This window comes from Pogona vitticeps, chromosome 5, assembly GCF_051106095.1.
Source record: "Pogona vitticeps strain Pit_001003342236 chromosome 5, PviZW2.1, whole genome shotgun sequence".
NCBI lineage: Eukaryota > Metazoa > Chordata > Lepidosauria > Squamata > Agamidae > Pogona > Pogona vitticeps.
In genome coordinates this window covers 145,708,437-145,725,508 of record NC_135787.1, presented here as the reverse complement: position 1 = coordinate 145,725,508, position 17,072 = coordinate 145,708,437, and the positions used below count along the sequence as shown (strand labels likewise).

Below are 17,072 nucleotides of genomic sequence, written 5' to 3'. Positions count from 1 at the left end.
CACTTCCGGTAAATACACCCTGAATGTATCTATAAATACATATTTTGCCGTTTTCTTTTTGTTTTGTTTTTTAGTCTTTTGGGGCAGTGGATAAATGTATCAGTGGATCCAGCCAGTGATCCCACGGATAGTGGGGTCCCACTGTACAGCTATGAGACATTTTAATCTAAAAATATATATACTAATGCATAATGAACTGCTGCATAGCTCAGTGGCTTAGGTATCTGGCTGCAGAGACAGAATCTGGGCATTCGATTCCTCACTGTGCCTCCTTGACAGGGGCTGGATTCAATGATCCACAAGGTCCCTTCCAGCTCTGTAGTTCTAAGATGAGGATGATGTGAAGCCATAAAAGGACATTTAAGAAACATAGTGGTTGAGTAGCCTCAACAAGGGCTTGCTCTTAACTTTCACCTATACTCTGACTTGGATTGTCCAAAGGGATGTACAAGATATCCTTGCAGTTACCTTCATAGTTGTCTTATTCCCTTTTCCACCTCTGTTTTTTAAGCATTCATGGAGCTTGTATAACACTTACTGAACATATAATATCTGCAAAAATATGTACGAGATAACAGAAAAAACATGTATCTCAAAGCGAGCTTGGAGTAAACTTACAAGGGCCATGTGGACTGGTTAGTTACTCTTATTTCAGAATGATGATGATGTGCCATCAATTCAATTCCTAACTCACTGAGTTATCCAGCCAGATTTAGTTCAGTGTAGGCACCAGGATAATTTCCTCTACCACACACCTGAAGGCATTTAAAAGCAAAGAGGTGTAGCCTGTATTTTAACTAAGAGAAAGACAAAGTTCAGAGGAATGACCTGGGGACTGTGGGTCCAAACTACCACTTCCCAAGGAAGTTGCTTCATTCTGCCTGAAAGTAGGTCCAGCTATGATACATCAAAAAATAACACTGCACAAACTCCTTATGGTGGTTGATGAAAGTAATAGCAGGTGTAAATGTGGAGAATGGGAAGAAGACAACCACCTTGGTCAATGGCATTCCAGTAAATTCATTCTGTGTTTAAACATAGAATATATTTTTGTCAGGTAAAACCTATTTAGGAATTACTTGTAGTAGATGGAAGAATTGTCAAAACATTTTGAGCAACCTGTGGAATAGCAGATTTAGTTTAGGTAGTCATACATAAACATGAGTAAAACAGGACAAAGGATCCATCAGTATTCTGATCAAAAAACTCTATCAACTAACTTCCAAATCTTGTTATATGTTGAACAAAGCTTTTATTTTGTTAAACACATCTAATTTTCTTTAAAGCTTTCAACCCCCCCCCCCAAGTTTCCTGCTTTTCAAAAGTACCAAATAATCTGTATTGTAATTCAAAAAGCAAGACAAGAACCACCTTATGGGCAGAAAATGATAGGTACTATGAATCAAGAAACTAAATCTTTCTACACTTTTCAGACTGGCAAAGCCATTTGGATGAAATAAATAAATTCTCTTTTTCTTTCCTTCAAAGAGGTCACATTTACTAAAGATTCTCTTTCAAATGATAGTAGCTATTCTGTGCATGCCTTTATCCTTCTATCCGCTGTCTGTTCCACAACTGTTTAAAGTTCCTACTGACCACTCTCATTTTCTTTTTATTTTAATTCTGTCACCAAACACCAAGCCTTTACACAGATCACACAACTCCTCAGTTTTCTTCCTTTCTTTCCTCAGCCTCCTCTTCTTTGCCTTATGGGATGGCATTTGCAACAAAGAATGAAAGATGGAGAGATAGCTTTTTTAGAAAACCTGTTGAAGCTTCAAGTCCCTCTTAGTGTAATAAAGAACCCTCTGTTTCTGCAGCTTATCATTTCTTCAGTTCTAGTTTCTCCAAAAGATACAGTCTGGTTGTGAGAAACTGAATGTGGACTTAATACTGCAAGGTTGATGCAAGGGCTTTAAAAATGGCCAGAATGTCACCAGTTTAAAGCTCTCCCACAGTTTTCTTGCAATTTTGCTTCAATATCTGTTTTGTCGTATTTTTTCTGGCTTATTTCTTGAGCTATATAGACTGGGGACATTAAAATAAAAGCATGGGAACTCTTAAGCCACTGTCACTCATGAGACATGTGTTCATTGACTTTATTTTTCAGTGCTCAGACCTTTCATCAAAATGCAGATGTGACCTATTGTTCCAATTAGGAAGACACACACACATTGAAAACTAAAATAATTACCTTTTGAAATCAAACTAGTATTCTTCTTTGACATAAATCATTATTTATCATTTTAGTGTTTAAATACATGTTAAAATAGAAAGCTTTATTAACCGCATCTGAAATAATTCTATCAAAAACACAATGTCTTTGTGTTTACATTAGCTACAATGTATACACATATACTTACAGAGACTGGAGAGACCGAAGGTTTTGTAAAGCTTCAGTGGGAACTTGTTTTAGCAGATTATTTTGAAGCATCCTACATTTGTTTGGGGTGGAGTGGAGAATGGATGAACATGTTAGTACATCTGTTTTCACTACCTTATCCTGATTCCAAGAAGGAAGATAGAGGTCACATAAGTTTAAAATTTGCTAACAGAAAAATCAGGATCCTAATATATCCACATACATTGTACTCAAGTTCCTTACTGGATTGCTGAGACTTGAGGGCCTTCCCCCTCTTTCAGTAAGGGGATTTGTGCCCATTTCCCATAAAATACACATTTTTCCTGTTTTTTAAATTATGTTTTCATCCATTTTCTCCACTGACTAAAGTTTATCTGTTTGCATTTTCTAGTTCAGCATATTTTTTCAAACGTATACACAGCTTTGTTTATGTTTGTACACATGAACCCATCTACCCCATTCAGTGGCACATTTTGGTATTCATTGATCGTTTTAGTGTTGTATACTCACAGTTACTAACTGAAATATTGTATTTTAATTGTTGTAAGTCTCCTTGAATACTTTTTATGGAGAGAGGCAGGTTAAAATATTTTAAATAAATATATAAAATAAATAAATTCAGTCATGGTTCAAGCAGTGAAACAAATCACAAATGGAGTAATTTGACTTGCCATTGTACTTGCAGCCTAAATCTACCAGGACACTATATCTACAATATGGACATAGGATATTTCTTCAAATTCAACCATGCTTACAGTAATCAATCTACTCAATCTCTCCTTCTCCCCTCTATCCATAAAAATGATTCTACGCTTTGCATTTTTCATTTAAATGTCTACGAACTTTGAGAACTGAAATGTGCCCTTTTGTTGAAAGTTAAGGAAACAATTATATGAAACTATCTTTGCATTTGATACAGTACAGAGAAAAACTAACTTGAAGAGTAAACTTTTTAAAATTTTATTTTATTTTATAGGTTAGATATAGGGATAGGGGATAGGGGACATGGGATTGAACAGGGGTTGCAAATCAACATGAACATTTTAAACTATTCATTCTTATCTATTACATTTCAAAGATACATAAGTTTCCGGTGTAATTAATTTATACTACATATTCTATTTCTAAATTAATCTTAGGCTTTCAAATATCAAATATTAATTTGCATTCTGTTTCTAATCTTAAGAGTAAACTGTTTTTGAAAGATCTTCCATATTTTCAGATTTAGCTATTCTTCAAAATAATAATGCAAAAGTTTTATTTCTTTAAAAACAGGTTTCATTCTTGTTCATCCTATGATCAAAACAAAAAATTCATTTAAAGAGAAAGTGTTCTATTCACATTAAGTTCTGGGAGCTTTCAACAAAATATATATATGTATGAAAAACAACAACATCTACTTTACTTACAGTACTTTAAGGCTGAAAAGTCCAGCAAATGCTCCTTTGGGGATATGTGTCAAGCCATTTCCTGCAAGACGACTGCAGGGTTAAAGCGGAGAAGATAAACATATGTCATTTTATGTGGAATTACTTTGGATGTTAAGCTGTACAAGATAGAGACACTGAAAGTAACAGTCAGGGTCAAATATAGTGGTTTAAGAGCCTTATTTGTCATTATTAACATTTTGTGCAAAAATAGCATAGACTATATGTTTCGTTGACCAGCAACTAGGCAAATGCATTTGCTTTGATAAATCCATTTTATGGGACACATGTAATTGTTCAACTTGTCCTGCATAAGAAGCCAACAACCCAACATTCTACAGTATAGATTGCCTGCTAGACTGTATATCATTTTCATAACCTATATTTGCCTCAGCAGAGATGTGTAATCACAAGAATGCACATCAATGATCAAAGTTCATTGTAACTATTTCTAAAGAAGAAGCTGTGTTAGTTGTCTCAGCCCATGGTCAAAATTATTTGGGGGGGGGGAGAGAGAGAGAGAGAGAGAGAGAGAAGTTATTCCGGCACTTTAAAGATTTACAGATTTATATCAGTGTGAACTTTAATGAATCAAAGCCACTTTGTTTCTTGTGAGTGAAGAAATCAATTTTGATTCATGACAGATCAAACTGAAATAAACCTGTCAATTAAAGTGCTACTACATTTTGCCTTTCTCTCTTTTTAGTTTTCAGCATTAATTTTGCTAGTGTGATTAACTGTATAGTAACAAATATAGTTTTGTTTATTCTGAATGCTAAACTGAGTTTGAAAATCCTATTTGGCTATTATGCCAGCCTCTCTACCAATCTCTATTAATAGTACTTTTTAAATTTGTTTTTGTCTGAAAAAAAATCTGCTTTTGCCTGCATAGTATTCTCTCTTCATTATGTTAGATTGTCATTTCTCAAAAGAGTGTTAACTGCTACTGGATGAAAGTAAATATCAGCACAATGTCAAAGGATCTGAGCAGTCTTAGGTCCCATTTCCAACTTGATGTCAACTTGATCACTGGGGAAGCTTTAAGACTGGCACTCATGTCAACAAGCCTCTTTTTGATAGTGCTGTGCATCATTTTAGGGATCAGTGCATGTAAGCACCACCACATGTGTTGAAACCTCTGTTTTATTTCTTGTAGCATTGACTTTTGATCTGCAAAATGTCAGAAGAAAAAGAGCAGTGGCAGAACCGAGGGAAGAGCAACAACAACAAAAATAAAAATAGAAGGGGACGCATGAGAAGTCTCAGTGAGATTATGACTTTACGCTAAATTGGTGGATGATGCTAGATGAGAAGAGGTGAATGGGTCTTCATGGTTGAACTGCAGTAATACAGCCAAAACTCTGCTCATGACCTGAGTTCAGTCCCATGTAGCCAGGACTAAACCCAGGTTGTCAGCCTTCCATCCTTCCAAAATTGGTAAATTGTGCTGCTTATATACCGCCCATAGTTCTTAAAGCATGCTCTGGGAAGGTTACAATTTTAATTATGCAGACAACATATTGTCTCCCCCCCTTTAACTAATCATAGTTAAAAGATTTCAGTTTCTGATCTGACTGAAATCTTATAACTATGATTCTGTAGGTCAGTCATTCTGCATTGATGCATTGCTTTTTTGATATGCCACTTATTTTAATTTAAAAAACCAAACAGAAAAGCCACTGCAGCTGGTCTTATTACTGTGCCCTAAAATAATCCTCTGTCAGACAATGAACAGAACTAAGGAAACAAACTCCTGAGGTTTGATCATTAGCTCAAAAATTATAAGAAAATAGGTTGAAGAGATCAGTCTATGCTCTTCTAAATAGGATTTGAGGGCCTTTCACAGTTTTACCCAGTATAACAGAGTCTCTGTTTATACTATCAGTTCTGTACTGAACCCAAGGAATTTATGATTTGTTACTGGCTATTTGCCTGCCTAGGGATAGCATGTCTTATCAATAAACAATATTATACTTTAAAATCCACTGAAATGATTTGTATTGCACATGTCTCATACAATGTAGGATTATAAAATAAGCCTACTTTAATAATCACAGAAAAAGCACATGTTGAGACCATATGCAAAAGTTAAAAGCTGTCATTTGTACTAAGAAGCTTGCCAGAATATAAGAACAGTCACATTTAATTGAGCCCAGGGTCACTGTGGCCAGTTCTAGATTCTTAAGAATGTTTGTAAAAGCAATCTTCATTATCAGAATCCATGCCAGAGGTTCAAGGAAAGGAGTACAATACTTTTGCAACATTTTCAGTTAATTTCAATTCTCGTGCACGATATAAAAAGAATGTCCATGTTTGCTTGATTTTCCCTCACTGCCCATTAATTTAAATGGGTAACTTAGCATATACAGTGGTGCCTCGCTAGACGATAGCCTTGTGGGACAAAAAACCACAAGACGATTGTTTTTTGCGATCACGATGGTGCCTCTCGAGACGTTTTTTTTCTATGACAGTGCTTTGCAAGACTTTTTTTGGAGACCGATGCTTTGCAAGACTTTTTTTTTTTTTTTGACCGATGCTTCGGAAGATGGTTTTTTTAAAGACCGATGCATAGGGAACCTCGCAGGATGATTTTTTCACAAGACAACAATTTTCGCGGAATGAATTAAAATCATCTTGCGAGGCACCACTGTAGTTTTATGAATCTTGGAAGAGTGGTTTACAGTTTTTTAAAATCTCACTGGCTTTATTTATGCACTTTAGCCTCATTCATGCTCTCTACACTGAACAGTCAAAGTTTTTCAAATACTCTATATGTAACATCAATTTTGCAATCTTAGAGCTACAGAGCTGCAACAGACCCTATGGATTTTTGAGTCCAGCCCCTGTCAAGGAGACAGTGGAAAACTGAAGTACCAACTTCTGTATCCACAGCTAAATACCTACACCACTAAGCTTCTCCTAGCACGCTTTCCATTTCTACTGTAATAACACTGAGAGCATGAGTAGGAACATGCAGTGGCTATGTTTTTCAAGACATAATCAGATCTGTTCTGCAAGGATACACTAAGAATGAAAATGGATTTTGTCACTGGGAAGCTACATATTAATGTTTGTCTAGTTGAAGAGGTTTTAGTAGGTAAGCAGAAGCCCAGCTACAGCAGTGGAGATTCTTTAATTAGTACAATTATTAAAGTATAGCAGCCCTGTCCCCTTTTGCACCCAGTTTTGCTATGGTTTATCTCACTAAAGAAGTGCAAATGATTGAACCTAGGCAGAAATGGCACACAGTTCCTGTTACTGTGGTCATTTTCCTGTATGTTTTCATCCGTTTGTTCACCCTCTAACCAGAGGGTTCTGGCAGAAATCATGTCATATAGCAGTCCAAGAACTTGCCATTTATTGGACTGGGGTATGTGAAAGCAATCCAGTGAAACTACTATTCATGAATGGATACATTGATCGCTGCGAGGCTTATCCATGGAACAGGAAGCAACCCTATTATCTTAGCTACTCCTTGATATCGATTTTCACATGGTTTGTCAGTTTCAGATAGGATTTGCAAAAAATTATACATTCTAGTTTTTAGATTTTCAGGATTTTAAAAATTCTAAAAGATTCTTTTACCCTTGTATTGTGTGTCTTTGTAACTGACTTTGTAATCTTGTAAATGATTGACTCTTCTGGAGAAGCTTTATTTACTGATGATCACAACATGGATAGAATATGAAAAGCACAAAAAGTTGCACATTATATTCTCTTCAAAAAATTGTACAAAATCTTGTTTTGTTGATCTGCACATACAATCAGCCAGAAGTAAAACTTATAGTTATTTTGACAGTTTGTCTGCAAAACTGTTGTCATCCGAAACCAGTTTCCAAGTTATTCTGTTGAAAAAGAAAGGAAAAGTTCCATTGCTGCCCTAAAGCCAATTTATCTCTGTATTATCCTATTAAGGACACCTGATGTAAAGATGCTGTGTAATAGTAGTGTATTAAAAACTTATTGGAGCTTTGCCTACTCTGTTTTTTTGTTTTAAATGGCCAATTTTCCAGTCTTCGAAAAGAAACTAGATACAGTATGTCTTTTTGAACAATGCTGAAAATAGTTCCAGCAGCATTACCTTTGCACTTGTAGAAGCAAAGAAGAGGCTGCAGGTTCTTATAGCTCATGGCACTCACTGTGTTACAGGTAGCTGTAGGAGACTAGATGGCAACACCTTGCAGAAAAATACAATGCACTGGTATTCAGAGCACCAGGGGTGCAATTATGAACCATGATTCTCACCAGGACATCCTGGAATGATCAGGTGTTATACCTCTCAGCAGTGAAGGTTTAGGCACATTTCTAGACAAAAAGTGTGTTAGTACTGGGAATGGAGGCCACTGCAGAAGCAAGTGCTTACAAAAAACACAATTCTAGACTGAAGAAGACCTTAGAAAGAGGATCTAGAGGCAATCCTTCTTGGTTCTGCCATCAAAGAGAGTAACCCCTACTCCATAGTGCTGCTGCAGGAAATTTTAACTGGGGTGTTTTATACAGTCATAACTTTTTGTCATAAGTGGCTTGCCAGAGTCAGAATTCATCAGAGGCTGTGCTATTATAAATCATGACCGACATAAAAGAGGAATGAAATTAAAGGCCAAACAGTTTGTTCAGTGGCTTTTGTCAGAATGCCAGTAGTGATGCCAGCGGTGTCTCACTTCTTGTTTCTAAAGTGTGAGAATTTCAACGCATTTCCAAATTTCAAGCTTTTACTTGGTTACTCTATGATATTCAGTATTTGTATGCAATGAATGCTTTCTGCTTCTGGCTTGCCACTGTCATTTTTAATGAATATTCCACTTGTGATCCTGTGTTTGATTAACTAGGTTTTATAGCATATTTCCCCCTGCTTCAAACCCAAAACACCAAATAGAGCAAACTCAGCTGTACATGGTTCTCTGTTTCATAGTTAGCCTTGAGGGATGCCTAAAAACTAGAGTAAGGAAACAGCAATTAAAAGTGATTACAACAAGACGACTCAGTGCTATGAAAATGCGAATGCAAGTATCCTTGACACAGGCAGAACAAGGCAACAGGTTTTGGTTTTGATTATAATTTCACTTGCTATTTTAATAAACATGAGCCAGCATTCAAACTTTTAATATCCTGCTGCTTAACTATTTCCAAATAGCAATCCAGCTCTTTAAACAACCCTTAAAAATTAATTTGTACGGCTCTGTCTCTGCTTAGAAAAGTTGTAGTCTCATGGTAAGTTCATTTCCAGAATCACAAGTGATTGTTTTTTTTTCTCAACTAAGTGTTTCCGTATGTGCCAAAAGTCACAGCTTTTCTCTGGTGTGTTAACTGGTTTCCAGTGTAAGTACAAGAGACAAACACATGAGTTTGTCTAGCTCTCAACTGTGCCAGGGATGAATACAATGATACATACAGCTCATCCAGGAATCGAAGATTGTGCAGAGAATTCGAAGGCAGCTTAGAAATGTTGTTCATACTGAGGTCACTGTAGAGTGAGAGAGAGAGAGAGAAAAAAAAGAAAGAATCTTAACGGAGCATAATTGCAGCATCTATCCAGCTCCTTATTTGTACATTTAATGACTTATTAAAAATAAAAACAATAGTTATCCCATCAGGGCTGGTGGATTAATTATAGGTACTCAAGCCACTTCCTTTGAGGTAGCTTTATATTTGGTGTTTTAAATGAAAAAACATCATATGGTATAGCAGTCCCTTTAAAAACAAAATCAGTTTCCAAGTATTATTTTTCATTAGCTTTCCTTATTAGTGAACCACTTTTCTTGCCTATAGTAATACGGCACTAGCTAGCTTAAGAATTAAAAATATGTATCCACCAATGTTGTGTTATTGTTTTCACACTGCTAAATCAAGTACTTTCATTACCAGAAATCAAACAAGTATACTATATGCTCTGTTTCTAATGTGCTCCCTTTGAGATCCTCAGGTTACTTTAAATAAGTGAAATGAACCACAAAACAAGGATGCAATGTGATCCTGCTATGTAATACACTTCCTGGTGGGATGCCATAATTGATCCTAGTACAATCAACAGTTTTCCCTAAGTCAAATCAGCCTTAGTTTTATACATGACTCCACATAACCAATTTTGAAAGTTGCACTGTTGTACCTATGCTAGGACACCATAATTATCTGTCAAAATTCTACTAGGGAGAACACACTGAAATATACAGAAACCATACAACAGCATAAATCACATCTACCATTGTACATAACAGCAAAAACCACCTGTGAGTGGAGCTAGGAAAACACATGGCCCTCTGTATTTGAGCTGGTTTCTGCAGGACAACCTAAGAATGTGACCAGAATGCAGTTGATGATTGACAAATGTAGTAAATTAAATTACATAACTCAGTATAGCAAATTGCCACTAACTAACAAGGCACTGGTTTCCTTATGAGTCATTCACCTGTTGCATAACCAAATTTCACCAAGGAGTTGTAAATAATGTTCTTGATGGCCATATGAAGATTTTTGCATAATGAATAAAATAAAACAAAGTACAGGAAAACAAAATAGAACTGCACAAAAATCATCCCCACAATCATTGCCACTGGGACATACAGTGGTGCCTTGTTGCACCGATTATCGTCGCTATGCAAGGCACCACTGTATTGTGAATTAGCTGCCTCAGATTGTGGGACACAGGGTGGTGGTGGTGCAGGTGCTATTCTGCCCTCTATCCCTGCAGCTATACCAAAAGGTTTTTCCCCCCATGCAATGGAGACTATGGCCAGCTCTCCAGATACTCTTCTTCTTCTTTAATGGGGAAAGCAGTAGCAGTTCCTATGGCCTTCTGTGTAAAGAAGCAGCAATAGCTCTGCACCTCTGCCATGGCAGAATACGTTGCAGCTGAAATTAGTATGGTTAGCAGCCTTGAACACCACTTATAGGGGCCAAAAGCTACTGTGCTGCAACAGCAACAACAAAAAACACATACTCCCCCCATGCCATTTACTGACACATCATGATGTCAATAATCAGAGGTATCAAATTCTTATTGTCAGTAGGTTCACCCCATTTGGAGGAGACATTACAATTCTCAGAAAATATACGACATGTACATTAAACTAGCCACAACCCTACTGTTGAAACCTAACACATTGAAAAATACTCATAGTACGCTCAGTGCATTTTTTTAAAAGACATCCTGGTGGATGAAGGTGAAACAGTGCTGAGTACAGATTCAGTAGAATAGGTTTCATATTATAAGAAACTATGATAATCGGGTGATATGAATGTTATTAATGAACACATTTTAAATTTTTATGTTGGCTGTTCACTTCAGAGGCTTACATTACTTTTAGCCATTATTTTAAAACACAAAAATACATTTTTATTTTTTATATCCATTTCATTGACAACATACAATTATACATAGTATACCTGGAAATAAATGACATTTAAATTCATATTACTTAGCAATTACCATTTTCATCTAGAAATCTGCTGTTTTAGCAGTCACTTTAAATGGTAATTCATTGAACAAGACTGGTATAGTTATTTATTCTCAATTGTGTTGTAATATTTATTCAGGCCATTTCTTTCTCCTCAGTAGTCGGCTACTCTCCCTTTATTCTGGCAAAGGAACAAAGGTTTTTCTTTGGCAAAGGAACAAAACTACAGTAAATGAAATCCAATCAGTCAGATTAATTATATATTAATGGACAATAAGATAAAGCCCCTGCAATGGGTTTTAATAAATACTTCATAATCCAAAAGGCATGTTCTGAATAAAACTAATTTCTGGAATAAAAGAAAAAACTAAGCAGGCAAATTTATCTGAATTTATACTCTGAGAAATTACTCTCAATCTATGGAAACACTATCCAGTCTTCAAATGGTATATAAAAAATAAAATCAATCCAAAGGTAAATCCTTCCCAATTTCAAAATCTTAAAAGAAACATTTATTTATTTATTATTTAACTTAATTTGTAACATCTGTCACAAACTGGCTTGCATATTCACTGGCATATTAAGAACCAGTATACCTTTCAATGGAAATGACAATTTTATAAAGATAAAAAAGAACTTTATGATTTTTGGTACAGCTTCTGCATGTTCAGAAATGGGGACATCGTTACTTCATTTTATCATTTTGCCCTTCTCTTCTTCCTGTAATCTAACCCTGCCATAATTTAAAGCTCCACATTTACAGAGGCTTTCAATTTTTTTTTAAACTGGGATGATACTTTGTGCAGATGCTAATGTTTTCTACCAGAAATGGCAACTGATCTCTTTCTCTTAGAAGTACAATCCCTGGCTGCCTGGTATTTATTCTCAGCGTTTGCATATGTGGTTCTGTGTCCTAGTGCCAATGCTATGGGGCTCTACCATCTACAAGAAAATACTGAATGGGGTAATCCAGAACGCTGGTCTGTATTATAATCTGCATGCTGATGACACACATCTCTGTCAACCATTTTCATCTTCAGCCAGTGGATCAGGGGACGACAGAGGATGAGATGGTTGGACAGTGTCATAGAAGTGACCAACATGAATTTGGCCCAGCTCCGGGAGGCAGTGGAAGACAGGACAGCCTGGCGTGGTCTGGTCCATGGGGTCACGAAGAGTCGGACACGACTAAACCACTAAACAACAACAACTACAAGCGAGAACTCTTCTCAGTTACAGACCTCCACATGTGGAATGTTCTCCCCAGGGATGCTCATCTAGTTCCTGCATTCCTGTCTATTAACACTAAGTAAAACATACTTTCACCTAAGATGGGATCTGACTGACAGATTTTTCAATATTGTTCAGAATCCTATTGGTGATTTATGCATTTATGAGTGAAATTGTGTTAGTTGTAGCAGAAATTAGTAGTACTCAATGAGGTGCCAAACATATCCCTCATTCCCTGCCCCTCACACAACAGGATATGTGATCAGGAATGTAAACAGTACCTGGCTAATTAGCAGAAAATTGCCACTATACCTTATCTGATTTTACTTAAGCACACATAAGTGTTAATAGGATTTATGCCATAGATTATCTCTATCATTTGTTGCAGGGGGATTGTTGTAATATGTTATTTTTTTATTATTTTCAACTTCTGTGTATTTTAATTGATATTTAATTATAAAATTTATATATTCTAGCTGTAAAACATCCAGTCTTTTTTAAACGCATCCAATAACTAAAACAACTACTGTACTGCCTCTTTCTTTTTGAAACCTGTGGATTAATGTTAAATTTGTTATAATTGTGAGCGAATAAGAAAAACCTGTCCTTCCACATACATGGCATTTTGTAACAAATGTTGCAAACTTATTGTCTGAGATCTGAATTTAAAAAGTCAACATTAAGGAAAGAGATCTAGGATGCTAAGACTCTTATTAGTCTGTGACTAATGGACTAGTACCCCATGCATCATTATCATCATAAGCTTGCAATTTTTGAACTAATTCTGAACTTTACCCCATAGTAATACCCAACTTCATCTTAAACATAACAGGGCCCATCATCCCCCCCCCAACTATTACCTCCCAATGTTTCTGGTCTTACCTGAACACACTCCCTATCCATTTTCAATAATAAACATGGAAAGACAGAGAGAGACAGATCAGGGGATTACAATGTTGATTGTCCTTAATCATTTAGCAGTTTTTGAGACTGTAAAGCATATCATGTTAGACTGGCTCTGCTGATTTAGGTGATATGTTGGTTCCACCTGTACCTGCACTCAGTTTCAGATAGTTTAAATGAAGGATCTCGGCTCACTCCATACGATTTGAGCTGTGATGAGCTGCAAGGGCAATCTCATTCATCATACTTTTTAGTGTTTATATGAAGCCATTGGGTGAGTTCATCTAAGGATATTAAGTGAGGTATCTTCAAGGACTCTGCAGTTCTAAAACTTTTTTTCAGAAGGAGGATGTTGAATACAATGTTGTGAGGATATTTTCTCCACGAAGGAAGGAAGGAAGGAAGGAAGGAAGGAAGGAAGGAAGGAAGGAAGGAAGGAAGGAAGGAAGGAAGGAAGGAAGGAAGGAAGGAAGGAAGGAAGGAAGGAAGGAAGGAAGGAAGGAAGGAAGGAAGGAAGGAAGGAAGGAAGGAAGGAAGGAAGGAAGGAAGGAAGGAAGGAAGGAAGGAAGGAAGGAAGGAAGGAAGGAAGGAAGGAAGGAAGGAAGGAAGGAAGGAAGGAAGGAAGGAAGGAAGGAAGGAAGGAAGGAAGGAAGGAAGGAAGGAGAGTGAGCAAGCAAACCATTCCTTGCCATTTTATATGTGAAAGGTCCTTAAACCTTCATCTCCCCAAAGACAGATAGAATTGATCTTGTCTCATCTTGCCCTTCCATATTAATACCAAAAAGGGTGTGGAAAACATTTGAACCTAGCATATTTTGGGATCATGTCTTTTAAAACACATGTCTTTTAAAGTGTATTAATATTAATGTGGAATTTGACCCATAGACTCAACAGTTAGTTTTAACTTTGCCTCTAGCTCTTACTAGGTTCTGTCCAAGGTCCTGATGCCCTATATTTCTATAATTCTGTCTAGCATTGTAGGCTCATTACTGAAGTCTTCCTTCCCTCTATGCAAAAATGTACATAGGCTTAAAAAAGAGATTACAGAATAAAAAATATAACCCCCGTGCACTTTTTATCTGCATCTACATACTTATTAATACATATTTATAATATATAATTACACATTAGGCAAAATTCTATTCCATAAATTTGTTCTGGCATAATCCAGACTGAATGCTGGAACCATTTAATTGAAACTAATGAAAGGCTTCCTATACCCCTCCTTTTATGTTCCAAGGCTATCTAAGAGTCCCTTTTGCCCTGATGAAGCTTTTAAAAGCCTTTAGGTATGTAGTCCAAGCCTTTAAAAGTAAAAAAAAAAAAAAGTAGAAAAGAATAAAGAAACCGCTGGATTCCTCTGGCAGTCCTGATCCTGGGGGATCCAGCAACTTTTTTTTAAAAAAAAATACTATTAAAGGGTTTTCCTCATATCCTAAAGCTCTCAAAGGCTTCCTCACAACTTCCTATAAGTGGTCACTCATAATATATAATATATCTGATTAATCTCTTCAGGAGATGAAGTTACCATGAGATCTAGCAGAGGCAATAGAGACAGACAAATCAGAAGAATAAGATAATGTGGAAAGTTCAGTTTATTTAATGAATGGAATAGTGCTGAACCAGTAAGAAAACAACCCTGACTGTTGCTGAATCACACAGGTAGCTGACATTTAATTTATGGTAATAGGTTTCTGCAACTTTGATCACCTCTGCTTATGGGTCATGCTGCTCTCAGCCTGCTCAGGTATTAGTTATGCCATCTCTTTTGGAAGCTAAGAATTCAAAGTGGAAAGTAATAAATTATCAACTTAACAAAAGTGAATTAATCTGCCAGCTATTCATTGTGTTTGGCTAATGGATTGTACGACATAAACTAAAAGCAATTACCTTACATAGTTGTAAGGAAAGATGACTAATTATTCTTTTATATAATGTTTCTATGTTCTGTATTTATTTACAGAGGATGACAGACTAATTCGTCTCCCCAGAGATGGTCCACAAAGAATAGGGGAAGAAAAGTAGCTGGAAATGTACAGTCACTACCAATTCGTGGTAGCATTGATCCTGGGAAATTTACAAGGTAGCTTGGGATCCTTTTACATAGGATCCTAGTCCTTGCTATACAGACTGTTCATACCTGTACCTTGAGTTAGAACCGTCCTGCCACCTTCTGGTGGATGCAATAGACAGCCTGTAATCATGCATGAGAAGGACAGATGGCATTGCCAGGTTATCATTACTAAAGAAGCAGCATACCAGGGAGAGGATTTCAGCACACTGGAAAACTTGTGGTAAAAAGGTGGGAAGCTTGGGAAAGGCTTATGGTTAACAGATCACCACTGAATAGATCTCATTCACCCCTGAATTGCTGGAAGCTGCTAGACCGCCTTTGTCAATGCAATAGAGAAGTTTTGGAGAATTTACAGAATTGTATTCTTCTTGCATTTTGCCCATTTATCAGAGCAACTGAGTCTCTTTTAGCACTAAAACTAGGCCTAAAGCTAGACAGAAAATAAGTCTGCTGATGAGACTCCTGCTCAGGGACCAAATAAAGCAATTTACTATCAGATGACCTCCCTGTATAAGCTTACTGGTGTGTGTGTACTGCACACAATTATAGCAGACAGCCCATGGTGAGTTGTAGTATTTGGGCATGTGTCAAGAAAACTGTTAATGTGTCCTTTGTTCTCTGATTTTCTGAATGGTAAATAAATAAATAAAAAACCTTCTTCTACAGCTTGTTGCTACTGACAATTTACACCACATTATTTCATCATCACAACTTTGCGAAACATCTTGAGCTAAGAGACAATAACTGGTCCAAAATTATGTAGTGAGCTTTATTCCTGAAAGGGGATTTTTACTCTGATCTCTATAATCCTAGTCTGATGTTCATTGTTATATTACATTGTTTCTCAGAACAGCCAGGCTATGAGATACCAGCTTTGGAATTAGAAGTATAGCTTCCTTAAGAGGTAAAGAGCATTTGCTTGTCCTACCATCAGGTTCCACCACTCTACAACTTACACACTATTTTCCATATGATGATTAGAACTTAGGAGGTAAACAACAGTGATTTAATTTGCAGTTTAACTGTGCAGACATAGCAGCTTTGAAGGACCATATCTCCAGAAGAGCAATGTTTATTACCTTAGTTTAAGAAAGGGTAACATTGTGGGAAGTAAGTTTTTTCCAAGCATCATCAAGTGATGGTGCACCATCAACCATTAGCCAAGTACATGGAATAGGGTGGTTCCCCCCCTCCTGCTGAAGCCACCAGGTAGCTTACTAGGCTGCCTATCTTCAAATTCTATCCCCATTCAGTTCCCAATACAGATTTTCACCCTTTCTGCAGACAATAACATTCCTTCAACAATACCAGAATGTATTAGCCTACTTAACCATTTTCCCCTCCAGACTTTTAGTAGCAAACTTTTTTTTAAATCATACATCTGTTTATGTCTAGTAGTGCTACTATTTTTCATATAGAAGCAAAAGTTTAATAGCTTATTTATATAGTTTAAGGTTGTAGTAATGTGTGTGCAACGAGCATCTCTCCCCCATGTACTTGTATAACTGGAATTTAATTTATTGTGGTTTTTTTTAAAAAAGAAAAGCTGGAAAAAGAATCAGCTTGTTCTCAAAATTTGGTTGTGATTAGTGTTTCAGATCCACCTAATTCTTGATAACTGTTATTTCTTCAGTATTAGCTCCCACCTTAAAAAAGTGTTAGTAGAAAATCTATTGAAAGGC

At 36.5% G+C, this 17,072-nt stretch overlaps 1 protein-coding gene across 2 annotated transcripts in view; it reads right to left on the bottom strand.

The window, feature by feature from the left end:
• LGR5 (leucine rich repeat containing G protein-coupled receptor 5) overlaps nucleotides 1-17,072 on the bottom strand; it is an 84,332-nt gene that overhangs the window by 44,698 nt on the left and 22,562 nt on the right. For both annotated transcript variants that reach the window (XM_020804693.3, XM_073000375.2), the window contains exons 2-4: nucleotides 9,182-9,253; nucleotides 3,772-3,843; nucleotides 2,364-2,435 (exon numbers count right to left, since the gene is read on the bottom strand). In XM_020804693.3, the coding sequence (XP_020660352.3) occupies nucleotides 2,364-2,435; nucleotides 3,772-3,843; nucleotides 9,182-9,253 (216 nt within the window). The remainder of the gene's footprint in view (nucleotides 1-2,363; nucleotides 2,436-3,771; nucleotides 3,844-9,181; nucleotides 9,254-17,072) is intronic.